Source organism: Notamacropus eugenii, chromosome 5 (genome assembly GCF_028372415.1).
Source record: "Notamacropus eugenii isolate mMacEug1 chromosome 5, mMacEug1.pri_v2, whole genome shotgun sequence".
NCBI lineage: Eukaryota > Metazoa > Chordata > Mammalia > Diprotodontia > Macropodidae > Notamacropus > Notamacropus eugenii.
The window spans coordinates 332,926,052-332,953,849 of record NC_092876.1 but is presented as its reverse complement, the minus strand read 5'-3'; the positions used below and the strand labels follow the sequence as shown (position 1 = coordinate 332,953,849).

The window sequence follows — 27,798 nt, the reverse complement described above, 5'->3', positions numbered from 1 at the left end:
TCTTGTGAAAATACATAAGCCAAATTTTAAAAATACATATTTTTAGCCTAAGTTATTTTTAACCATGCCTAACTTCTTTTATATGATCCACTTCTGTGTTTCACATGCCTACATTTTCAACAGGACTATGACCAACAGCCATGGAAACTGCAGAGTGGCATTCACTGAAGAAGCAACTCTGAAGTATCTTCTTTGATCTGTAGGGAAATACCAAAAAATGCAGATGCCATTCTCCCTCCCATGGAGGTATAGAAGCTTCTCTGAACAAAACCTCACCAGATGTTAGGCACTTTGTGCTTCTCTGTATTCACCACCTCTTTCTGTTAGAGGTAACAAGGTGGCACGGTATTTAGAGTGCTAGGCTTTGAATCAGAGAGACATGAGTTAGAATCCAGCTTCACACACTTACTAGCTGTGTGACCCTGGGCAAGTCACTTAACCTCTGTTTTCCTCCGTTTCCTCATCTGTAAAATAGGGAGAATAGTAATACCTAACTTCTAGGGTTGTTATAAGGACAAAATGAGATAATATTTTTAAAGTGCTTTGAAAACCTTGAAGATATATAGATAGATAATACATATATATGTTATATTTATCATATATTAGTATATGACATATCTTAGCTATTGTTAACATTAGTGTCATTTTATATTACATTTGTTAACTCAAAGATTATATGGCATTATATCAAGACTTCTAATTGCTTACATGCTTTCTAATAGTTTACAATGAAATACAAATACTCTACAGAATATCTAAAGATTCCATTCCTTAGGTCCTAATCTATGTAAGTGATTAGCACAATGCTCTCCAAAAATTAAGGTTTCTAAGAGAAGAAGGTGAGAACTGAATGCATTCTAGAAAGAAAGGACAAAGAAAGATGTGAAATGTCTTGTTCGGAGAATGGTAACTAAGCCAGTTTGGGTAGACTATAGAGTATATGAAGAAAAGTAAAGTGAAAGAAGCCTGATTAGAGCCATATTTAAACTCTAATCTTTTATCCTAGAGGTAATAGGGAGCTACTGAAAACTCTTGAGTAAAGAGAATGACATGGTTGAACCTATGCTCAGAAAGATTATTTTGGCAGCTTTGTGGGAATTATATTGAAAGGGGGAGATGCTTGAAGCAAGAGGATTCAATAGGAGGCCATTTCATTGTAACAAGTGAGACATGTTGAAGTCCTTTTCTAGGACAGTGGTCAAATACTCGAGTAAGAGTGGTCATCTGATTGGAGAAAAGTAATGGAAACAGGAGACACTGTAGAAGAAGATTTGACAAGACCAGGAATTGATTATGTCTATCATGTTTATTATGGGGTTGGGGCAGAATGAGGGAGAGTAAAGGATGATTCCAAGGCTACCAACCTGAATGACTAGAAAAATTCAGCAGAAACAGGGATATTTGGAGGAGGGTAAGTTTTGAGGGGAAGATTATGAGTACTTTTTGGACATATCAAGTTTAAGATTCCAGTGGCACATTCAAGTGAAGATGTCCAACAGGCAGTTGATGTGAGACTGGAGCTCAAGAAAGAGATATGAGCTACATAGATAGACATGAGAGTCACCAGTCATACCAAGCAGCTTCTTTCTTAGTAGAATCTTATAAATTTTCAGCATTACTGTTTTGTTTTCAAGGACTCTTCAGAACAAAAGATTCACATGTATTCAAATGTCAGTATAAAAATGCCTCCCCAAATCAAATATAAATGACTTTCTGGATTTTCAGCACTATTCCTCCATTCCATTGGAGGATACAATTAAAAGTTAGCTGTAAGTATTTTATAGTTAATATTTGTTCCATCTGGGGGGTCAGAAAGAATTGGTATTAAATCTGGCCTCAAATAGATATTAATTGTATAACACTAGCAAGGTAGTCACTCTCTCAATGTCCCAGACTAAGATTGGATTACACAAGAATTGCAAATCTTCCTAAATGTAAACAGTTTCCATACCAGGGATTTCCTTACAGGAATAAAAACCATAAGTCTGGATACATACACATACATATACATGGCACATGCTCACATATATGCACACAAATGGCTAATACAAAATACATTAAATATATAGTTCTGCATTTCTGCAGTACTCTCTTTGACTGTGCATTTTAGTATTATGCTGAGTTAACTAGCAAGCACTCTTCTCAAGAACTTGTCTACATCATTACTTTATGGCTTTTCCTCTTTCACTCTATAACATCCTTTGTTCTGCAAAGTTAGACACAAGAATGTCTTGCTGAAAATAAATTATATCCTTATCAGTGCCTCAGCAGGCAGCTGGAGGCTCCTTTGCTCTTTCTGAACGGAGAAACCTATGTAAGCGACTTCCTGAATTTTGTTAATAGGATCACTAGTGAGGCCAACAGACAGAATAAGTGAGGCAACTTAAGTAATTTCCAACTCAGTAAAATTGAGCAGGTCTACTCTGAAATATTTCCATAAACAATTCCAACCCTCCAAACCTGCTTTGTCTTGAATTTTTGGTTAGGTTAGGTTCTTGAGAATCCCAAATCATACCAATTTAGTCAATTGGCAAAGGGCCACAATGAATGCTACTTGAGAATGTCAACACTAGAAGAGTTCTGAAAGATTATATATTGTACAACATCTTTATTTTAAAGAAGAAAGTGAGGTGCAGTCAATTCCCTTCCAGGGAAGGGAATGGATTTGTCCGTGGTTATACAGAGCTGGGATTAAAACCTATGTCTTCTGACTCTAAGAACAATCAAAAGGGAGAGAGGAATCAATGCCTTTCTTTATTAGTAGACCAAGTAAAATATTAATAACATATATATATGTCTCTCTCTATATACACTTGTATATGTATACACATATATGAATATATGTAAACACAGGTGTGTTCATACAGACATGTACATATATTTGTATTGCGCACATACATACATACATACATACATACATTATGGGCAGCTAGGTGACATAGTAGCTAGAGCTCTGGACCTGGAATCAGGAAGACCTTAGTTCAAATCTGACCTTAGACACTTCCTAGCTGTGTAACCCTGGGCAAGTCACTTGACTTTGGCTTAGTCTCCTTATCTGTAAAATGAGCTGGAGAAGGAAGAGGCAAACCTCTCTAGCATCTTTGCTAAGAAAACCCCAAATGGGGTAATGAAGAGTGGGACACAACTGAGACAACTGAGCAGCAACTATATACGTACACACAGATAAAATATAAAATAACGACATATGCAAGAATATATTTGTATACATACAGGTATGTTTATCTTTACGGTTTGCAAAGCTTAATGAATAGATTCATGTTTTTCCTATCTTGAATAAACCGTTTATTGCTCTTCCAAGTTACTGTCATATTTTTTTCCTCCCCCTCACTTTCAAACTTCTCAAATAATTTATATACACTTACTTTTTCTTTAATCATTTGCAGATTTCTTTCTGGCCCTATACCTGTTAAAAGTATTTCTATAACACAAATTTTTCAGTTATTCCCAATCTAATGGGAACCTCCTTTCTTTCTATTTTTTCTACCACAAAAAAAGTCTTGCTGTGACTATATTACTTTATATACATGTAGGATATATTGGTATTTAGTCTTTAAATGTTTGGTCTTTAAATATAAAGGTAGCTTGGCTCAAGAGTAGATATTTGATCTGGGATCTTTCCCCTTCTGCCCCTGAGAAGCTGTGATTTCTACCTTTTTGTGGAGCAAGCTGATGCCCACAACCGCTGGACATTTGCTTCTTCCCTTACCTATCTCCAAAAGGGAATTTGAGAGTAGAATTATATCTCTCTACTGCACTTCACATATTGGTAGCATAGAGATACAATAATCTGATGCTCAGGATACATGCCACTTTCCATGATCACTCTCAAGGCAAAGGGAATACTTCGCTTGCTATCATCAACTTATCTCCCTCCCATCAAATTCTGGTCATGGGAAATGCCATCAAGAACAACTAATAAACTTCATTCTCAAAATAATAAGTAAACAGACATTAAAGAAGTTACATAGATTGTTGCAACATAAATCAAGCCCTTCCACTTGGGAAGAACATCAAAAAGTCTGAGCTCAACCAAGGAGGAAATGATTTTACAGGAAAGGGTTGTCCTTCTTAACAATCTCAAGAGTTGTAAGCACTGAAAAGAAGGGACATGAGGGTTAGCTCCCCCATATCTGTAGCTCCAAGGAAGATCTTTCGTCTATGGTTCCAAAGTCTGCACTTTCCTCTCTTGTGGTCCTTCAATCATCTGAAGCTACAGCTCTCTCACATATGCTGAGCATAGTATCATGGACTCAGAGATCTCTCCTCCAATCAGGAATCATGTCCCCTCATACATACAAAGCACACCGTGGTCATAGGGCTTTACTTCAGAGAACCACCTCATCCAAGGGAGTGAAAGTGTCACAGATGGAACCTAATTCACTCTTCATTGTCTGTGATAATTGACATGGTTTTCTTCATGAAATTCCGTTCTCCCCTTAGCTTAACTTATATTTTATTCTTTTGAATCTTTTCCCACCTCTTGATTTGGGCCTTCTGTGTTTTCATTAATAAATACTCTTTCTTTTCCTATCTCCAAGCTGCATGCTTTCACAAAAAGGGCACGGGGAGGGAGGAGGGAGAAGATAGCACTTACAGGTACAGACATCTTATGAGATCTTTTGGCCTCTTACTTCTTTTTCTCTTCATCATCTCCATCAGAGCTCATTCAGTCTCATGGCATAAACCAGCATATCTATAATGATCTGTAACAGATCGACATCTCCAGGTGTGTCTTCTCTTCTGAGCTTCACTTCCATATCTTATGTAGCCTATTGAACATTTCTTCTTGTATGCCCCAGCGATCATACCAGATAGAAAACGTCCAAAATCAAGTACAATAAACTTCACTGCTAAACATCACAGACAAACTTAATGCCTTTTTCAGAATTCTCATTTCTGTTGATGATGTCACCATTGTCCCAGGCATTCAGCTTTAAATATGGATGCTATGGTTCACAAATTCATCCTCTTAATCATATATATTCATGAAATCAATCCTCAGACCTTTTTTAACTTGTCATTCCAAATGTCTCTCAAATTTATCACATTCTTCCCATCACATGCCAACATGGTAGTCAAGATTTTCATTCCTTTGCTCAGGGCTTACCAAAATATCCTTTATTCTTATTGTCCTGATTTGAGCAAACAGAAACAAAGAAGGGAAAATAAAAATGCAATACAACAAACAACTAACAAAAAGGAGGGGGAAATGAGCTTCCCCTCAAAAGTTAATTCTGGTTCCAAATGAGTTCCCAGAAGATGTAGGACTCTTCCCACAGAAACTTGCACCCTGTGGTTAAATAGAAATTATTCATGCACTCTTATATGAGAAACAGAACTGCCCTAAGAACAAATGATCCCATGTTCCCTGCAGAACAAAAGGTACAGCACTAGTAAGAATGATAGATCCCCCAACAATGAAAGGGCCATTTAGATAAAGGTTTAGACAAATTCTTGCTAAACATAGGACATACTAATTGTTTTTAATCTATTTTATTTTCAATTCATGGAAGAAAACAAGAATTTCCATAACACAGTATAATAAAAAAGATGGTTATACACAAAACTACAAATCCACCATGTACAACTTGCTATTCCTTCCAAATGTACTACAGTTATCCTGTAAATTTCTTTTTTCTTTTTTATGCCTCCTATCATTAGACACAAATTGTGTGTATATATATGTGTGTGTGTGTGTGTGTATACACACATATTTATATATGCACACATATATTATATATATGTATATTGATGTATATGTATATATGTAAAATCATTATATCCATACTTCTATCTATCAATTCACTCTTTGGATGTAGCTAACATCTTTCTTCTAAAAAGGACATATGTCATTTTTAAAAATCTGCGTAATAGTCAAAATGACTTGGTTGCTCACAAATGTTTTTAAAACAATATTGCTCTGACTGTATACAATGTTCTCCTGGTTCTTCTCACTTCACTCTTCATCATTTCATGCAAGCCTTTCCATGCCTTTCTAAGAGCACTGAGCTCATCATTTCCTATAGCACAGTAGTATTCCATCACAACCATACACCACAACTTGTTCAGTCATTCCTCAATTTGTGGGGATCCCTGCAATTTCCAGTTCATTGCCACCACAAAGAGCTGCTATATGCATCCCATTCACACTAAAAGTTATAATTACTACTTATGAATTTCCCTCCATCTTATCTTTACTCATTATTTTCTTTCTCAGCCTCTTTTTTCACCCTTTTCCTGCTACCTTACCTCCCCTCCAAGAATTCTCCCATTCCCTCTCAATCTCAATCCATATCCCCTGCAAAAGTGCCCCCACAATTCCAAATCCCAATATACATTCCCTCTCTAAAAATCCCTCCACAACTCTGTCCCGCAGTTTTCTTACCTTTTTTCATGTTAAGAAGACACACTATTTTTCTTCTATGGTCCACTGTCAATGTAAAGGACAATCTAAATGGAAGTCTGATCTCATCCAATGCCAAGACAATAAGGTTTTATTTAAAAAGTCAGCAAACAAATTAAGTTGAGCCCTAAGGACATGAGTTGCTCTCCAAGAGAGATGAGGCACTCAACATCTAATAATTATAACTATTGCATATGTGCCTTCCCCTTCCATCAAGGCATTCTCACCCTGGATCCATGTGTGCGGTGACTGAGTTTAATCTTCAGAAAGTCTGTCCACCTAAAATAAAAGTCAGACTCATTTTCTTATGTTTATTTGTCTCATCATGTCTCAATCCAAGTGCCCTGAAAAGAATACTTGAAGCTTAGGTTTGGCTCATATCAAAGGCAGAGATTGGAATGGAAAGCATTTATTAAGTCCTTACTATATGCCAAGCATTGACACTAAGTTCTGAGGATGTAAATAGAAAAGAGACAGTCCCTGTACTCAAGGGGCTCATATTCTAATTGGTAGAGACAGCACATAAAAAAGGATTCATGTTCATATTCAGTTCATGGCAGATGGGAAGGCCAGTTAGTATTTAAGTTCTGTCAGGGAAAGTAATGGGACATTAGCCATGCCCTAACGACTTTGTGAAACAATGAAAGGACAGATGGCTCCCAATCAAGAGGAGAGCAATTCCAAGGGTCAGAATTTAGTAGGACTTGGGGTACTTCCAGCTAAAGGAAGGATGTGTAGGTGTCTGAAAAGGGAAGGAGAGTCAACCTTAACAGTGGGTATCCTATGTTTGATGGGAACTAAGTAATGTGACCATGAGGACTAGTTGGAGAAGGAAAAGACTCATGGCTCCTCACAAGCCGGTGATAGGAGCTGCCTTAAATGTTTACCACAAATGACTATCACAAGCATTCACTAATAAGGACTTAAAACAAGTGGCAGTAACAACTACAATTATGTTCTTTTGGGAGGGTAAGGCTTAAAATCATGAAAAACGTAAAACATTTGCCAGGACTGCTGAATGGAATTTTATATATCGTCTTGACTCTTCACTATTCAAACAATTCCTTCTCTGTCTATGTCTTCTGACAGGACAGGACTTGGGCTCATTCTCTTATCTTTGGTCATCTTCTATGCAGAAAATCCTCCCTCTGACATCAATTAGCTCTGCTAAAGGGACTCAAGATATCTTGGTAGTTAACACCCAAGAAGGTCTTCAAGACTGGAAATTTCCATCTTATAGCTGCTGCTTGATCACCTACAATCAGGCAAAGAAATGCTAAGTAGGAGAGGTAGCTAGGGTTCTGGGATACAGTAACAGGCTTGGCTATGTAAGCCCTGTGCTTTAGTTGCCGTGTGACTAGGGGTGATGGGAAGGGGAAAAGTGGTCCATCTCTCATCTCTCAAAACAGAGGTTCAAATATTTTTAACTTAAGTGTGACTCACTCCCTTTTAAAGGTCTGTGCATTCAGTGGCCATAAAACTTAAACCTCCTGAGTCCTTCAGCATTGTCTGGAAGCAGGTAGGGCAGTTAGACCCTAAGCCTTGATGGGAAAGGAATACAGAAGAGTAAAACATGATCCCTGAACTCAAGAAACTAAAACTCTCATTGAAGAGAGAAGGTAAAATAATTTAAGAGTTAGAATGCATAAAATGTATAATGATGTATAATTAAGTGAATACGTTCCTTAGCTGATGTTATAGCCTACTACAGTGCATCAATCCTGCAAATTACTGTCAGCTTCATGTGCCTTCAGGACTGCTTTCATCATGCAATTCCACTGATGGAAAATTCCTTTTCACACCCCACTTATTTATTGAAGGATATAATCCAAACTCCTCAATAGTCTATCTTCACAGCTGGTCTTCTCATTGGGTTTCATGCCCTTCATTTTCATCCTCACCTTTGCATTCCCCACTTAGATGACTTTCCCTTGCTCTTTTCCCCTGACTCCCTCCTCTCTGACTACTGAACGCTACCTATTAATTCAAGATATAGTCCAAGTTTCACTGCACGAAGTCTTTCCCAGCCTTCTGGCACATAGAAAACTCCTGCTTCTTTGACCTCTGGATCCTATGGTCTGTACCACTCACTTGACCACTTAATGATACATCCTCTTACCTTTTCATGCATTCTAACTCTTAACTATTTTTACTTTGTCTCCTTTGTGAGACTTAGTTTCTGGAGTTCAAGGACTATGATTTATTTTTCTTCTGTGCCCCCTCCCTCATCAGACCTTTACACAGTATTTCACACATTATACTGTTATGTGCTCAGAATTTGTTGAATTGAATTCAAATGGATAGAGACTGAGTCTGAATCATTCTTTAGTCACTGGGGGAGGATTCTGTGGGACAGGACTTGAACTCTCTTCAGAGAGAATAAGGAAATCTTCACCCACAATGATCACTGATCACTCCCACCACCGTCATCAGTTAACACCAGTAATCATTTAGACAGCCCTCAGAGCACATAACATTGCACTAAAAGCATTCCAGGCTTATCAATGACAATCAGGCCTTTGGGCATTTTGGACCAGGATGAAATTCACTTCCAAATTATTGTAAAAGGCTTTGACCAATCAGTATGTGGACAATTTGCTTTATTAAGATACCTGATAAAGGAATTGGCTTTCTTGAGCTACCTGTCATTTTGATTACTCAAGAGTCCTCCTATTTCCAGTCAAATGCCTACAAATAAACTCCCAAGTTCCTTCCCACCTATTCCATTCTCTCTCTTTTCTCTTAAAAAATCATCTCTACCGAATCACATTTAAAGAGACAGATATTATCTCAACACAGTAACAGCCTTAAGCCTCTGCACTCTCTCTTATCAAGTGTTCATTTTGTTGTTTCTGTTTTAACATCCTAGGTGCACTAATGCCTTCTCCATTTCATTAAAAACCATACCATTCTTAGTGGACAACTCATGGAAGTTGCCTTACCTTTATTGAAGAAAACTCTGAACACCACCCCAAAAGAAAATAGAAAATTGTCTTCTTCCTTTTTTTTTAAAGGACAGAATTTTCCTTACCATTATAACAGAGTGCTTTCATCTGCAGTAACCCTGGCAACAGATCAGCGAGACTCTCAAAAAGCCTGTCTGTACATAATTAAGAAAAAAGAGGAAGAGAACATGATATTAAGGAGCTTAGACCCATGGAGACAATGACTCAAAAATCCTTCTTATTTTATTTCTTTAGGATTTCTTTGAGAAAAGCAGGAGACTCTCTCTCTCTCTCTCTCTCTCTCTCTCTCTCTCTCTCTCTCTCTCTCTCTCTCTCTCTCTCTCTCTCTCTCCATCTCTCTCCTTTAGCTCAGTCACCTCGGCTGCTCTCACTTCTGGGGAAGGTGACTAGAGGTACCATTTCTGAATTAACATTCTCTGTCTTATTTCAAGCAGAGGCATAAACCAAGAAAAGAAGGGTCTCACAAATACAAAATAATGGGAACATGATCTTAGGTTGGAGTCTTTCTCTGGAGAAGTTTATTTTGAGCTCCATTGAGCTGTTCATAATATTAATTTTTGTCTAAGGCAAAAAGGTCAGGGAAGGAGGAGAAATAGATGTGCATCATAGAAGTTCTTTGACAAACTGATGCAATGAAGAAAATACTGGATTTGGGGTCAAAAGACCTAGATTCGAGTTCTAGCTGTCTCTTTCTGCCTATGTTTCTTTGGATAAATCATTTCCCCTCTTAAGGTTGGGCCCTTGATTTTTTCATCCGTAAAACAAAGGTGGGAATAGTAAATCTTTAGGGTCCCTTGTCATTTTAAATTCTGTGATCTCAGGCTTGTTTGGGTTTGAAATTTCTGCTTGAATCTGCTTCCCTTTATCTCTAAGAGACACTGGGAAGAATCCTGTAAATAGGATTTCGAAGTCAATCCACATTCTACATAATGGGCTGTATCGTTTCACAGCCTTTCAACAAGAATAAGTTCTTTTCATAATATTAAGATAGCTAAAGAGGAGGCACTTAATGTATGGTATGGTAGATTGAAAGCCAGTTTCTCAGGGTTAGCAAGACCTGGATTCATCTTATATCTTGTTACATACAGGTCGTGTGACTAGGCAAATTGCTCAACCTTTCTCATTATCCCAGTCGATCAATCTTTAATACTATATACTGCAGAGCAATTTTGATCTAAAATAGAAGGGGTATTTTTTCACAGGTGGTTCCCTACTATAGTGAAATTTTCAGGTGCAGACCAAAAAAGGTAAAAGATTTTGTCCATGAACTAAAAAGTACCAGTTCTGTTTTGAATGCTTTTTCAAGTCCTGATGTGCCTAAGACCTAGAAAACAGCATTCTGCTAGGCATTGAATTTAGGGTCAAAGGATCTGAATTTAAATCCTAGCTCTGTTACTTACTATACAGGTGAGCTTTGTCAGGTTAATTTACCTCTCTGGGATATAGTTTTCTCAGCTATAAAATAAAGCGGTGTGGTCTAAATAACTTCTAAAGTCACTTTAACTCTAGATGACGGGGATTGCTTTTTAGTCTGATATAATTCTTTCAAGACCTGGGACTGTGGGACTTTGTTACTTTTGTAGGAATAGTTTACTGAATTGAAGTTCTGTATTTGTGAAGGGAGTTTCCATAACAATATCTCCTGATGAATCACAAGTCCACCTCCTTGCTCCCCTCTCCCATGAGTCCAAAGCATTAAATGTTGCATTACATACAAATGGAAGCCAGGCCCTGATCTCAAAGAGCTTACCTTCCAGTATCGACATGTGTACATCCTCTTTTTTCTATCCTTTCTCTCTCTCTGTGGCACTGTACATAGTACACTGAACCTAGAGTTTCAAAGATCCGAGTTCAAATCTGACCTCAGTCACTAGCTGTGTGACTCCGGGCTAGTTACGTATCCTTTGCTGGCCTGAGTTTTCTTATCTGTAAAATGGGGATAATAACACCTGCCTCCCAGGACTGTTTGAAGATCAAATGAGATGACATAAGGTGCTTAGCATAGTACGTCGAACATGAAACATGACAGATAATTAATAAATGCTTGCTTGTTCCTATCCCCCCTGATACCAAAATGCAAAGTCACCCCTGTGTTTGGCCATGTGATTCTATCTCCTATATCCTTCTGACTTGGACTAGTTAATCTTAGGCTCCCCTCTACCTGTACAGGCCTCCTTATGCCTATAACCCAATGCTGAATAGTTAATAATTTCTTTTAACAGTGCCTTCTCTGAAATGAACTAGAGGGATCTGTTTGTGGAGTTATGTTATACACTGTAAAAATTGAGTTTAAATAAACATGTCATCCCAGAAGAGCATGAAAACTAATAGGTTATCTGATCTAGCCTCTTATCCAGATCATCCATCCCATGTAATATCTCTGGCAAGTAGTTATCTAACCTTCATCTGAGATACCAGTGAAAAAGAACTCATTCCATTTTAAGATGGTTATAATTCCTCATACTGAGTCGACATCTACCTCCCTGTAATTTCCAACTCCTGTTTTGTGACTCTGTTTCTACTCCTATCTTATGACTCAAACATGGGGCAAAGCTAATGCCCCATGGTATTGGTGCCTGACCTCTGGGAGCTTCTAATCTAAGAATAATCGTAGTGATGCCATCACCTCCAAGACAAGCATTAGTCAAGATAAGTAAGCATGTACAGGCTGTGAGTAAAAATTGTCCCAATATATATTTAGGGCACTACAGTGAACCTATTGAACTTCCTAAGTAATTTTTCACCATTTATTACTTCAGGGACATCTTTCTCTTTATTCTTATGTAGATGGGTGGGAAATTCTTGAAAGCTATTTGTAAGACTCTGATAAAAATTCATCATGAATTCTGCCCTGTCAGAAGCAAACCTGAAAATTGTACTTTAGCTCAGGTCTAATGGGCTGCATAGAGTACTTGACTGATTTTCTTTCATGTTTTAATAGAATCCTATCTAACACTGGCTTTCTACTGCAATGTTTTGTCATTGACTGATTCAACATATAATCCTTCCCCAGTGCCCCATGACCTGGTTGTTATTCCCTCATTTTATACGTTGGCATTTGATTCCTGTCTCCAGTATAAACCACTTTACACACGTCCTCATTCAGTTGCAGAGTGTCAGCTGGATTGATTCTGAATGCATTACTAATATCAACATCTGCTCGGGCAAATTCTTCCTGTCTAAAGATGATATTTCCAGAGGATGTTGTCTCTCTGTTCACTAAACAGTGAGAAAATTCAGGGACCTGTTACTCATGGCTGAACTCCTTTTTTTCTCTCTGAAAGAAGAGTTCATCTCTTGAGACCATGTCCACCACTTTGGTAATGTGGCATGTTGAACAGATTACTGTTTCCTTATGGAAATGAATATCCATTCCTGACAAAGAACACTTGAGACAAAGGTACTGCTTCTAAAATAACCCTTCATACAGACAGGGATAGGGACCAGCCCTGTGACTTCAATAAAAACAAAAATTCCCAAGTAAGGAAACTCCATCTACTAGTGCAAGTTGTAGTTGGCACCTTTTCCACAACTTCAAGTTTATAGAATTGCCTAGGTGATTAAGTGACTTGCCCAGGGTCATAGTATATGCCAGAGGCAAGACTTAAACTCAGATCTTTCTGGTTTCTAGATCTGTTTTCTTTTTACTAGGACACACTGCTTTCAGAAAGGTACTAGACTACCAAATGCCCACTATTGGGGATATTATTGACGGCATTCCTGCATTCATACTCTTAGGCATAGAAAGAAATTCATTTTGCTAATGTCTGTTCCAGGTGAGAAGACCCCACTGATAAATCATCAGAGATGAATTCTATTACTCATCTTAGCTGGGAAGTCTGGACAGAATAGCTTGGGGGTTCAAAATCTATTACTGGGTAGGACCAACACGTATTTACAATGTCTTCTCTCATCAAAGAAGCAGATTTCAATATATTTTCCATAACTCTCATCTCACAAGCCAAGCATTTCCTCATTAATAGCACCGTTTCTATAAGCAACCTGGGATTTTCCATAAAACTGCTTTATTATATTCTTATTTTTTGATTTTCCTGTCCAAGAGTTCCCCAAACACTGGAGCTCTCTCAGGTTCTATAGAGGTCAGTTCACAAGAATGTTGGGAACACCATCCTTTGTCTTTAGGAATTCACCCTCCCTCCCCCATCTTCAAATTTGAGGTGGCACGAAATTGTGTGAGATTTGATGGATAATTCCAGGATTCCAATTTAACCTCATAGATCTCATAGACACTGTGTCTTATTTCTTGGGGATAAAAATAGCACCTACTTCCCAGAGTTATTGTAAGGATCAAAGGAGATATTTGTACAAAGCAGCTTAATAAATGCTTATTCCCTTCCCCTTACACTTTCCTTTCCCCTTATGAGGGCATATTAGTACCTGGTTGTACTGTGTAGATAGACCTTTAAGAGCTATGATATTGTACCATGACCAGACTCTGGGGATATAAACATGGATGAATATAATGCAGAGTTCCACCCTCTAATTTCCTCACAGACCTGGTAATGCTTGGGATAAATGAGTGAATGAATGAATATATTTTAAAAATACTAAACAGTTATGTGCTTAGCACTATACTAAGTGCTTGGGATACAAATAGAAAGCAAGAAAGCCCTTTTTCACCAAGGAGCCCATATTCTAACAGAGACAACATATAGATGGTTTCAGCTGTAAGTCAAAGAGAAAGATTGCATGACTCTTAGGGCTCCAGCAGCAAAGCAGATGTCAGCACCTCTTCTTTAATTTCATTTCCACTGATAAAATTACATCAGGTTCTGATGCTGAACCACTTGGCAATGCCAAGGATTTTGGTGGCAACAATCTTCTTCTCTGGATCTTGGGTAGCTATGACTATAGTAACTGCAGGTGCTGTTGCCAGGCTGTATCTCCATAGGGGTGGCTTCCCAGGATGATGGCTAAGGGTACTGAGCTGGAAGCAGGACTGGTGGTCAAGGGATGCATTGCCATTCCCAGCACTCTTGGATTTCATTGCCTGTTAGGAACATCTGACCAGCAGTTAGTGTTGGGAAGAGGCAAGGAAAGTGTACCCTTTTCCACAGTGGTTTTTCCTCAGTGACAAATGGGAGGCTCAGGCTAGATGCTAGACTGGGACATAGCATACGCTATCATTTCTAAGACTCTTGGGTTTAAGGTCCTGGGCCATTTTGATTGCTATCTGAGGGGAGATGGTCAAAGCAGTGCCAGAGGTTTGAATTACCAAGACACAAGATGCAAACACAAAGGACTATCAGAGGCAGCTGATGTTGCCCTGAATAGAACATTGGGCCTCGAGTCAGGAAGACCTGAGTTCAAATCCAACCTTAGTTACTTCCTAGCAGTGTTGTCCTAGTCAAGTCATTTAATTTCTATCTGCCTCTATCTATAAAATGGAGATAATAATAGTATTTAACTCTCAAGGTAATTGTGAGGATGAAATGAAATAATATTTGTAAAACATTTTGCAAAATTGAAAGTCTGATGTAAATGCCACCCATTGTTGTTGCTGTTATTTTTATTACCTAGGCAAGGAGAGAGCAGTGTCACCTGGTTCTCCATGCCTGGGGATGTTGGTCTATGGGGGTGGGAGACCAAGCACCTCTACCTCTTCTTCTTCCTAGAAGCCAAAGGTGTAGATGGGATGGTAGAAGTATTAGGCTCTGTTGTTTACAATCTGTGTTGACCTAAGTTGTCATTTCACTTCTCTGAGCCTTGGTTTGTTCATTTCTAAAAAAATAAAAAAAAAACTTAGATTACATGATTTCAGATTCCCTTCCAAATTCCTTACCATTCTGTAGAGTCCATGACATTGGCCTTTTTGCTGCTACTCACACATATCCCTGAATATTAGATCTCTGAGCCTTGGAGATGCTGTCCCTTGGGCCTGGAGGGCACTCTGTCTTCACTTCCACCTCTTAGGATACCTGGCTTCCCTCAAAACTCAGCTGTAGCGCTACCTTTTACATGAGGCCTTTCCTGAGCTACACCTCCCCCTGACCCCTACCATTCCAGCCCACTACCATTTTATTTCTTTAAAAGGAAAACTGATATTGATTTTGCAAATGTTTTGTATGGAGTAGTAATGTGACAAAGTGAACAAAAAGCTAGTCTTGGGGCCAAGAAGACCTTAGTTAACATTTGCTCTCCAACATATACTAACCATATTAATCAATAAATTAATAAACATTTATTAAGCACCTACTATGTGCTAAGCACTGGGGAAACAAAAAAGGGCAAAAGACAGTCCCTGCCCTCAAGGAGTTTATAATCTAATGGTTCAGACAACATAAAAACAAATATATAAAAAGCAAGCTACCTACAAGATAAATAGGAAACCATTAACAGAGAGAAGACACTCGAATTTAAAGGGGGTAGGGAAGACTTCCTTGTAGAAAGTGGTATTTTCGTTGAGTCTTAAAAGGAATTCAGGAAGGTCAGTAATCAGAGCAGAGGAGAGAGAAAGCATTCCAAGCACAGGGGACAGTGAAAGGGGATGCCTGGAAGACAGTGTCTTATTTTTAGAACAGCCAGAAAGCCACTGTCATTGGATCAAAAAGTGTGTTTCATGGAGTAAGGTATAAGAAGACATTGGGCAAAGCATTTATTTTCAGCATACAGGCAACTCTCAGACTATAAGTGGAAAAGAAGGTACTGCCTAATCTGTTTTAGTAGGAAGTTCCTTACTGGAAACTCCCTATCAGTAAAATCATAGGTCCAGTTCCCATGCCCAACCTCAAATTTTGTATGTATCTATATTTATATATGTTGCCCCAACCCCACCATAGAATGTAACCTTGAAGGCAAGACTATTTCCTTTTCTGTTCTTGTATTCTCAGTATCTACATATTGTAGGCATGGGGAAAAAATGTGTGTGGATTCGTTCTATGGGGTTAGATAATTTCCATAGTTCTTTACTGATCTGCAATTCTGTGATTCCATCCCAGGCCACTTCTAGCTCTGAGAAAGAAAAAATATGATAAAGCAAAGGAAAAAGAGAGAGAAAGGAAAACATACATATCGGAAAAGAAGCAATGAAAATGTATGTTCCTAAATCAGTTCTCAAAATGTGGTCCATGGACTCCTGCAGGTCTCTGTCATCCTTCAGAGGGACTTTGAGGTCCAAACTATTTTCATAATACTACTAAGATGTTATGTGCCTTTTAAAAACATCCTCCTTTTTCAATTATATATCTGTGTGAGGACAGATTTTTTTCATGTATTTCAACCCAAACAATATATCACAACAGATTGATTAGGGAAACAGATACAAAAATCCAGCTGTCTTCTATTAAGCCAACCATTAAAGAGATTTGCAAAAATAAATAAAACTATTCCACTCTTCTCACTACTTTTTTGCTTTTGAAAATATAGCTGCTTTTCATAAAAATGTGTTATGTTAACATGTTATTTTTTATTTTAAATGAATTAGTAAATAGAAATTTAGAGCTTAGTTTTAATTTCTACAGTAAATATCAATAGATAGTATAATCCAAGTAACCAGAAGTTCTTTGGGCTCCTCAATAATTTTTAAGAATGTAGAGTAGACCTAAGACCTCTCCCCCCCAAAAAAATGGAACCACAGAGTAACACTTTACTATTTTTCATTATTTAGTAAACACCTGCAAGGCAGTATATATTCCTTAGAGCAGAAAAAAGAAACTAGATCTTACCTTCAGGAATTTTATACTAGTAAGGGAACAAAATGGATCAGTTTATATACCCTTTACAAATTTTATGGCTAAGGTATGGATTGAGTTTTAATGAATAAGAAACTAGCAGCAGCCATATTATAGGTTTTAGGGATACAAGGAGGAGAAGGGTCTCAGAATGATCATTTAACATGTAACTTGGGAACGGATGGGTAGCCTTTGCCTACCCCTTCTTAATAGGAAGGTCATAGTGAAGACTTTAGCTTTTTTTTCAGGCTGAGGGAAAGAAACAAAGGCGACAATATGAGGGGTTCTTGAGGGAGGGGTACGAACCATATAATCATGCAAAAAAGTGTAGTTATGAAAACTTGAACAATGTCTATTCAAAGGCATAAACGTTGAGCAATCCTTTCCTCCCCAGGTGTTCCTTCAGGTCCCCGAAATGTCATCTCCATCGTCAATGAGACATCCATTATACTGGAATGGCACCCACCACGAGAAACAGGAGGGCGTGATGATGTAACCTACAACATTGTCTGTAAAAAGTGCCGGGCAGATCGCCGAAGTTGTTCTCGTTGTGATGACAATGTGGAGTTTGTGCCCAGGCAGCTGGGTCTAACTGAAGGCAGGGTTTTCATCAGCAGCCTTTGGGCCCACACTCCCTATACATTTGACATCCAGGCAATCAATGGAGTTTCTGGGAAGAGTCCTTTCCCACCACAGCATGTCTCAGTCAACATCACTACAAACCAAGCTGGTGAGTCCCAGAGACACATGGTGTGACTCTGCTGTCCTGTCTTCTTGTCTGTCTTTCTGTCTATGTGTTTATGGATAATTGGTTTGTTTCATCTGGTTAGTCAGGAGAAGTAACATTCAAATAGAACTTTTTCTTGCACATCTGGATACAAATAAGTCAACATGACAATGTGACATCAGACTTTCTAACAGTAATGGACTGGGGTAGCAAAGCAGTTTATTCATGTTACAGAAAACATAAAGCCTGCATTTCACTTATATTTCCAAGATGAAGGAACTAAAGAATTTCTTCTTTCCAAACATGAAAGTCAGGGGGAAAAACAAAGAGAAAGTAGAATGTCCAGGATCTAGAATTTAGCACAATTCCTGGCATATTATGAAACTCAATGAATATGTGTTGAATAAGTGAATGAATGAATGAAAAGACTTAGCAAGCACTATGTGTGAAGCACCATACTAAATATACATAAACCCTTCTTTGATGGAATTCCAACCAAAGATGGTCTTCAGGGAAGTCTAAGATAAATAGATAACATTATATTCATGTGTTGCATGTAAGAAATTTGGTGTTGTTCATGGTGTACGCAAATTATGAGACCAGATTACCCCAAGTTTTCCTTTTAAAATGAAATCATCAAACATCTTCTATTTTACGCTTTCTATTTCCATATCTCTTTTGCTTTCTATTACTGATTATACTTCATTTTTCTCATTTTCTGTCCATAAACCAGCTATTTTCTTTTCCATTGAATCCATTTATTCAGTCACTCATTCATTCCAAAAATGTTTATGGAGTATGTACTGTATATTACCGCATACAAGAATCTGTTCTGGATGTTTTCAAGGTAAAAATAAATATAGAACATTCCTTGTCCTCTAGGACCTTCTAGTCTAGATGAAAAGTTTATAAAGACAAGTAATGAAATAACTATGAAATAAGGGAATGTATAATTGAAGGACAATATTGAGGGTCAAGGTGGTTACTTAGATGGTATCAAGAGTGAATTAAGGTTCACACCAACCCAAAGGCTTATAAGGCAATAAAGTTATTCAACTCAGTCCCCATATAGGAAATCTACCTTTCTGCCACATGTTGCTGAGGTTGGGTTGTTTCTAGTTGCATCTAACTCTTCATGACCCCATTTTAGAGTTTTCCTGGCAAAGACACTGGGATGGTTTGCCATTTCCTTCTCCAGTTCTTTTTACAGGTGAAGAAACTGAAGCAAAAAAGTTAAGCGATTTGCCCAGGGTCACACAGGTGGTAAGTATCTGAGGCCAGATTTGAACTCAGGAGGATGAGTCTTTCTGACCACAAGCCTGGTACTCTATCCACTGAACAACCTGTCTTGATTGACTGGTTGAGTGACTTACTTTGACACATTCAAGATTCAACTCTGAGCAGTTTGCGTCACTACCTATTTTCCATGATAGAAAATGAGGAATAATCATGGAAGGCCTTTCTGTAGGACTGCGGTTTGAATTAGTCCTTGGAATATGAGTAGGATTTCAATAGAGAGAAATAGTGAGGGAGGCATTCTAAGGTAGAAGAAATATTATAAGCACAGAGGTTTCCTTCCTTCTTCCCTCTATCTATCCTTTCCTCTTTTCTTCCACCTTTTTCCTTTCATTCTTCTCTCATTCCCTCCTTTCCCACTATACTTTTCCTTTCCTTCCTCTATTTCTCCCATCCCCTAATTTCCTTTCTCTTTTGCTCCCCTTCCCCCATCAAGGTCTCTTTCTCCCCATTTAAATGCCAGGCATCTTTGATAGCAGATGATTCTTGGCAATTGATTGTCAAGATGGAGAAGAAAAAGAGGTGTTATAGGAGAGTTTTGGCTGTCCAGATGGCTGCTTTGGGGCGGAGTGTGTGTGTGTGTTCATGTGTGCATGTTTGTATGTATGTGTATGGTCACGCATTTTTCTGCATACATGTGAAGTGATAAAATAGAGGTAGAAGCGTGGAAGCCTCCAGTTGGCTACCATGGCCTCCAGTGCCATGGAGACAAAGGTCATTACAATCTGTCTTGAGAAAAGAAAAGGAAATGATAATTTCTGCATTATGTTGAACATGTAACACAGGCAGCCTTTGTTAACAGTATTTCCCCTGGAGAGTTTATGGCAGAAAACTGGCTTAAATATTTTAGTATCCCAGCTTCTGGGAATAAGAGTTCTGTCAGACTGTCATGTTATGTTGGTGGCTGGCCGTCATCTCGAACTTTTAACCATGTGCTAACAAACCTGCCACTTAGATCTATTAGCTTTTTTTTCTTGCTCCTCCTTCTACTTTTTTTCCCTGTTATTCCCAAACCTGCCCATCTGCTTATCTATGAATCTGCCTTCCATACTCAATGTGAGGAAATACATGCATATTCTAAATATTTATTTTTAATCTCCATCCATTTGCTTGTGCATTGATACATTCCTCAAGTAGCCAGGGCATGAAAAGATTTCCTTTCCTTTCCTGTCCTGTCCTGTCCTGTCCTGTCCTGTCCTGTCCCATCCTGCCCTGTCCTGTCCTGTCCTGTCCCATCCTGTCCTGCCCTGTCCTGTCCTGTCCTGTTCTTTCCTTTCCCTCTTCCCCTGTCCTCTCCCAAAACCTTTAACCTACTACACTCTGAAACTGGGTCTCCAAGGAACCCCTGCCAAGGACTCCTCAACCCCTCTAGCTTTACAGTGATTATCAATAGTTAACTGTTGCTGTTTGCCCACCCAGCCTGATGTCTTTGTTTTTCTTGGCCTCATTAAAAGGGCCATGCTCTGGCTACTTCTTAAAGAGGCTTATTTACTGAATAGCTGTTACCTCACCCTAAGGGAGTACCTGCAAAGACCTTGGCCTAAAGGGCCCAAGGTCTCCCAGTGCATCCTGGGTCATCTCCAGTCATCCTGAGGAATATCTGGTCACTGGATTCAGATGGCTCTGGAGGAGAAGTGAGGCTGGTGACCTGCACAGCCCTCCCTCACTCAAAACAAAGTCAAGTGCAAGTCATGTCATCATTTCTCTGATGCCATGGTCTTCTTTGGCAAAGAAAGAAGAACACAATACATTCTTCAAATTCTTTGTTCTCCATCCACCTTCACCATCCTTTGTTCCCAGTCAACTGTACCTTTTTCAGCCTCTCTGTGTCCTTCTCTAATTTCACTGCCATCTTTCTTTTGAAATACTGGCATTTTGCCATGGGAATGTTTGCCTTTAAAGAAAGCTCCACCATTGCTCGGCTGTGACACTTGGATAACCCACTACAAGTAGAAAATATTTATTGGCTGAACACAAAGATGTGTGCCAAGTGAGTATATATATATGTGCATGTGTATGTATTATATATACATATTATACATACACATGTATATACATGTATGTATACATACAAATACATGTATGTATACATATATGTGCATATATACATATATGGATGCTGGTCTAGGGGATAGAAGAGAGGTTCTAGTCCTCCTAAACACCTCCAACACCCCTCTTTTGGCATAGGAAATGATTACAGATATATTTTAACTGCTATTTTTTGTCAGTAATCACTCATTAATTCAGTTTAATGGTAGAGTGGAATGTTGTCTGAAGTAGGAATGAAAAAACTTCGGTTTGAGTTCAGAAGTCTGGAGAGCTGGAAAGAATCTCAGAGTTCATTCTAGACCAACTCCCAAAGTAACAGGAGCAAAAAGTTAGTGAATTTGAATTCAGCTTCCCACAGTTCTGGCTGCACCACTTCCTGTATGTCCTGAGAGATCATTAAAAATAAAAAACCCAACAATTACAACATTTGACATGTGTATTTAAGATCTGCAAAGTAGTTTAAAAAAAAATACATCATTTCCTTTGAGTTGAAGCCCTGAATAGCTTATGTTTGTACAGTCTTTGGAGGTTTAGGAAGCACTTTCAAAACCTGCTTCTACTTGATGCTCACAACACACCTGTGAGGCAAGTGGTACCATAAGATTAACATCCACCAAGAAGCTCGGTAGTGGGATGGACTCGGGGCCAACGACCACGAGCTGCACTCCTACCTGGGAGGCTAACCAGCCTGGTGACTGCATCTTTTAGAGCTTTCGTTTTCTCATTTGTAAAATGGGCATAATCATGGCACCTACCTCCCAGGGTTGTGGGGGGGATCAAATGAGATAACATATGTAAAGGGCTTTGTAAATTTGAAACCACTATATAAATGCTATAATGACAATAGCAATACACATAATTATAATTACTATAAAAATGGGAAAATGAAAGCTGAGGATTATAATCACAGAGCTAGTTTAGCCTCCGTGCCAGGACTAAACTTGAGGCTCTTGGCTCCATAACTAGCACTCTATTCCTTATGCTAGGCTGCCTCAACTCATTTGGACAAGTCGTTTAGGGGGAAAAAACCTTGAAGATCATCTAGTCCAAGTAACATGTTACAGGTGAAGAAATTTGGGGAAGGGATGTGAGTGGGCAAAGTGAATGACTCTAAAGTCATACAACTAATAAGTTCCAGACCTGGGAATGAAGGTCTTCTCCAAATCCAATACTCTTGTGTTAACATCACACAGATTTTTGGTCTTTTTTTTCCTGTTGCTTAATTTCACCACTCAGTAAAGGTTTGTTTTGTTTTGTTATGTTGTTACTGTTGTTTTTTCTAGATCTGTGATTTCTTTGTATAGAGAGCTCCCAGTGAAGATCTTTCTCTACTCTTGCCGATTGGAATTCCTTTGAATTTTGAGAGTCTTAATAGAGAATTGCCTAAGGACATTGAGTTTGAGTAACTTGTAGGGGTAACACAGTCAGGAAGTGACAGTGTGAGTCATAGGTGGGACTTGAACCCAGATCTTTCTGAATCTGAGGACAGCTCCTTTTCTACACTGCCTGTCTACTTTGTGAAATAGTTTTATTTCATAAAGAGTACACTTTATAAACTGGATTCCAAATTGTTATTTTCAGCCATAGCACTACTAAAACGAAACATTCTCAACCCTTTACCTCTCTGACATTGTTTCTTCATCTGCAAAATGGGAACAATACTTATACTTCCTTATCTCACAGTGTAGTTGTGAAGATGCAAATGAGGCAATTCATGTCAAGTATGCCCTAACCACAGTGTTTTATAAATGTGTTTTGCTGTTACTATATGCTGAGGATGATTATAATGTTTCTTAGTTATAACATATAACATGTGTATACATATATACTCATAATATACAAAGAAAGATCCTTATCCTAATCCTTCCCCTCATTTATGTTGTATACTATACTATAACATTAACCTCTGCAAAGCATAATTGACAGATGATAACCTCAGATTTCAGTACAGGTTGCTGAATGCTTGGATTGAGTGTCATCTTGAAGAGACTGAAAGGCAAGGATGGCCGACTGCTTCCTCACATCCCTTGCTTGACTCAGATCCAAAAAGTGAGGAGGCATGGGCTAGGATGTTTTCCTGCATGGTCACACCTTAAAAATTACTACTTTGTTTCCTCATAAGGGAAGTACCAGAGATTGGAAGGCATTGGTTACATGCTCTAGACCAAGGATGGGGAATCTGTGGCTTCAAGATCACATGTGGTTCTAGAGGTCCCTGCTCTAGGCATTGATAAATTTTGGAATTGGAGTCAAGGCACCTGGGTTGAAACTTCAGTTCTGTCATTTATTATCTATGTCAGCTTGTAATGAAGGGATGAGAGAATGAATAAATATAAAAGCATATTTATTAGCATCTTACTATGTGTCAAAGACTGCGCTAACAAATACAAAAGCAAAGGGAGTCCCTGCTCTTGAGGAGCTGACCTTTCGCAGGAGAGGCACTATACATAGAGGAGGAAGGGGCCCTTGCCTCTACATAATAGGTTAGCGAGTGGGGCAGTAAATTGACACGTCCCATCCAGGAACAATAGCAGAGTTGATTTGATCATGATTCAAGTCCCAGAACTTCAGGTTGGAATAGGGAAGGAAAGGGTAGGAGTGTAAGACAATAAAGCTCTTGGCAGGGAAGTTTAGCGGGAGATAGAGAGGAGGAAGTGAAGTAAAGCATGTCTAAGAGGTTCCCGAAATATAGTTCCAAGAAAGGTAGTTATCAAAGGTCCAACCTCTCTAGGACTTGATTTATTCTTGTATCAAATTAGAGATTTGGACTAGATGATCTCCAAGGTCCTTTAAATCTATGACCCTTTAATCCCATCATCCTAATGATCAGCTACTTTGGGCCTGTGTGCTATGTGACTTCTCCCTCCCAAGACCTCTATTTAAAGGAACCTACCAAACATTTCTTGTCACAAAATTCATTCTGGAGCACATCACTAAAGGCTAACTCAGGTATCACTACTTTTTCCCTGAAGCCTCCCTACCTCTTCATAACCCCCATTTTAGTAGAGAATCAGACTTTCCCAATCTCTCTTAATTCTAGTGCCTTCCCTTATTTATTTCCAATTTATCCTACATATAATAAATAGTTGTTTACAAGTTGTCTTCCTCCATTAGATTGTGAGCTCCTTGAGGGCAGGGACTATTTTTTAAAACTTTTTTTGTATATCCAGCACTTGGCACAGTGCCTAACACATAGTAAGTGCCTAATAAATACATTAATAAATGTGCTTAATAAATTCATTGACTGACTTTCAGACCCTTAATAATAGTTTGTATGATACTTTCTTTTATTCTTATCTTACACCCTGTAAAGTCCATAACATATCGTGGTTTGTTTTTTTTTCCTTCATTAAATGGTAAACTTTTTAGGGTTGTTTACTCTCTTGTTCCTAGCAAAACGCTTTGCATATAATTGGTCTTAATAATTATTCATTGAATGGAATTGAATTATAGGATCGTAGAGACCAGCCTAAATCTTTTATTTTATAGATGAAGAAACTGAGGCAGAGAAGTGAACTTGCCCAAGGTCATTCAGGTAATTAGCAACAACTCTAGAATTTGAACTGAGGTCCTTTGACTCTATATTTTTCCATCATACCATCTGCCTAACCCTGTTATTTTCTTCGTTCAGCGTAAAGAAAAATATTGATATTGTCATAGTTCTGATAAGTGTGTGACGATATAGATGGATCAAGGGTGAAGAACTTGACTTAAAGTCAAGGGGGAAGTAACAGAAAATTATTGCTTAAGTCAATGGTTAAGTAAAACAATTATTTACTGAAGACTAACCATGTACTCATAACTGTGCAAGGTACTATAAAGTGGTTTCTGTTAAGTTCTTCAACTATACAGATAGCTGTAATCTCTGAACAATGAATCTTTATTCTTTGTTTATCCCACTCACCTTATTGAACATGAGAAAACAACGGATGAATCTAGGGCACCATGAAGCTAAAAAGGCCAACTGTGCTAACTGTACTAATTACTGGGGATATAAATACAAAAACAAAGACAGTACAGACTCTTGAGGAGTTTACATTCCACCAGGAATCATTACAAGAGAAAGGGGCACTGTGGTCTGAAAAGTTCTTGGGTTGGTGAGTGGTGCAGTAAATTAAAACACTCCATCCAAGTACAAGGGTGGAATTGACAGAGAAAGCCTATCAGTTTTTTTTCCCCCTTGCAAGGCAGTATGCATAGTGGGTAAAACACTGAAAGGTCAAGAATTCTTGGGTTCAAAGCCTTCCTCAGATACTTAGTAGCTATGGGGTCCTGGGCAAGCTGCTACTTCACCTCTCTCAGTTTCAATTTTGGCATTTGTGAATGATGATAATAATAATTGTAGCTATGTAGTAGCATTGGGAGGATCAAATGAAATAATACATGTGAAGTGAATTGTAAGTCTTAAAGTACTTTCATATCATTATTGCTCCTTTATGTCCTCCACTCTGCTCCAGGAGCTGGAAGACCCAATTTGATGTCGTAGATCTTCTATTACCTTCTAAATATATGAAAGTCACACAAAGCAGCTCCTCAAATTGAGCCAACCCCTGTGGCCCATCTGAGAGTAAATGGGACCTGTTGGCTGCTACAATTGCAATCTGTTGTGTGGTACAGTTCAAACCATGGACAGCTTTTCCCTAACACTGGAAAGAAACATTGGTGTGAGTGCTCAGAGCTGAATCTCATACAGTATGTGTCTCATCACTAGATCCCATACCCAAGAGTAGGTTGGGCAGTCTGATTGCCTTGTAGGCCTTTGGCTTGGAGTAAAACTCATTGATTATTGATGTCAGACATATTTTACTGCTGTTCTCAGTCCCCTGATGTAGTTTCCTCATTTCCTCATTATAATAGAGGCAGTGTGGGATAGTGGAAAGAACATGGAATTGAAACCTCGAGGTCTGGTTCTAGCCCTTGCTAGGTGTCTTTCAATTTAGTGAGTCATTGGATCTCTCTTAGCCTCTGTTTCCTCATCTGTAAAATGAAGACATTGGATTAGATTATTTTTGACAGTCCTTCTGTCTCTAAATTTCTGGGGCAGCAGGAAGTTAGGTAGCAGGATTTATTGGCAGCTAGACATGGAATCAAGAAGTGAATTCAAATATGGTGTCAGACACTTAGTAGTGTCATTTCACCTCTGCCTCAATTTCCTCAACTGTAAAATGAGGATCCTAATAGCACCTATCTCCCAGGGTTGTTGTGAAGATCAAATGAGATAATACTTGGAAAAGTACTTAGCACAGTGCCTACCACTTAATAATTGTTTGCTCTTTCCCCATCCCCCAAGCACCCACTTTTCTTTTTTTTCTTTTTTCCATGGAGGCAATCAGGATTAAGTGACTTGCCCAGGGTCACACAGCTAGTGTCTAAGACTGAATTTGAACTCAGATCCTCCTGACTCTAGAGCCAGTGCTTTATCCTCTGAGCTACCCTACCTGGGCCTCTCATTATACATCTTGAAGCCACTCATGGCTGAGTATTAGGTTTGTACCATGTACTATGTACCTCATGGCTTTATCATTCTTCAGTCTTAATTGGTGACCAACAATGTCACATTGATGTTAACAAATGATCCAGATTTATTTGTATTTTACATGACAGATGAGGTACCTGTTATTCTTTTCTGACTACAGGGCCAGAATGGAAGGTATTATTGTTGGTGGTGGTAATGCACCGAAGTTAGTTATAAGAAGGAGTTTCTATATCACCAAAGATGTGACCTAGAAGAAACCAGACTATAATTAGAAATTTCAGCAACTGGGACAAATTCAGAAAACAGTCTGCCCAAGTCAGACTTGATGGTACTGAAAGAACCTGTCTTCTAGACAGTTCCAAACTCCATGGTGCAGCTGAAAACCCTCAAGTTCTTTTAAAGGATACAGAATGTGGGAAAGTAGTAGAAAATGGTGGAGAAAGATAGGACTGGGAAAAGAATGGAATGTCAGGTCTGGTGTCATGGTTGTCTGGGGACCACCAGGCACAGAAGAACTGAAATGGATTTTTTCTAAGAGGAAGAAGTATGACCACTACCCAAATGTCAGGACTTCTGGTGCCTAGATGGCAGAGTGAGGAAGGAACCCTCTGAAGCCCTCTCAAATTCTCATCCAAACAACTAGAAAACAACCTCAGAATTTATCTAGGAACAAGGAAACTGCTTACCAGCCTGGCAGGAAAGGTCTGTCTCACTGGGGTGGAAGGGGAGCAAAGTTCAAAGGCAGCAGCAGCCCAGCTTACGGTAGGGGACCTATAGCGAGTCTCCAAGTCTGGGGCAATCCAACAAGGAGGCCCCGCCCTCCCACAAACCAGCAGCCCTCTAGGCAAATGAGCAGTCTGGCAGCACAGCAAGGCCCCATCCCAATGACCCCATCCCCAGCACAAACCATCAGCTAGTCCTTGACCCTTCCAGATGAAGTGAAGCCCCCTCCCAGGGCTAGCCAACAGCAAGACCCCACCCCTGGGGCCTACTGGCAGAGAGACACTGTTTCATAGCAACCCAGTGGCAAGGCCCCACCTCTGGGGCAGACCAGCAAAAGACCCCTCTTCCAGAGAGAGGCACCAAAAAGATTCTCTTACCTTAGCAACCCAGCAGCAAGGCCACACCCCTGGAGCAAATCAGCAGCTAAACCCCATACGCAGGGGAGG

General features: G+C 39.0%; 1 protein-coding gene and 1 long non-coding RNA gene across 7 annotated transcripts in view; one reads left to right on the top strand and one right to left on the bottom strand.

Moving 5' to 3' along the window:
* EPHB1 (EPH receptor B1) overlaps positions 1 to 27,798 on the top strand; it is a 700,554-nt gene that overhangs the window by 521,723 nt on the left and 151,033 nt on the right. For all 5 annotated transcript variants that reach the window (XM_072613592.1, XM_072613594.1, XM_072613596.1 and 2 more), the window contains exon 5: positions 17,476 to 17,811. In XM_072613592.1, the coding sequence (XP_072469693.1) occupies positions 17,476 to 17,811 (336 nt within the window). The remainder of the gene's footprint in view (positions 1 to 17,475; positions 17,812 to 27,798) is intronic.
* LOC140506426 (uncharacterized) lies at positions 14,826 to 27,656 on the bottom strand. 2 transcript variants are annotated; one of them, XR_011967928.1, is made up of 3 exons: positions 27,316 to 27,656; positions 26,767 to 26,876; positions 14,826 to 15,132 (listed from the first exon to the last, which is right to left on the bottom strand). It is a non-coding gene; the product is annotated as an uncharacterized lncRNA (long non-coding RNA). The 2 variants fall into 2 exon arrangements; XR_011967929.1 differs by having other exon boundaries at positions 27,537 to 27,656.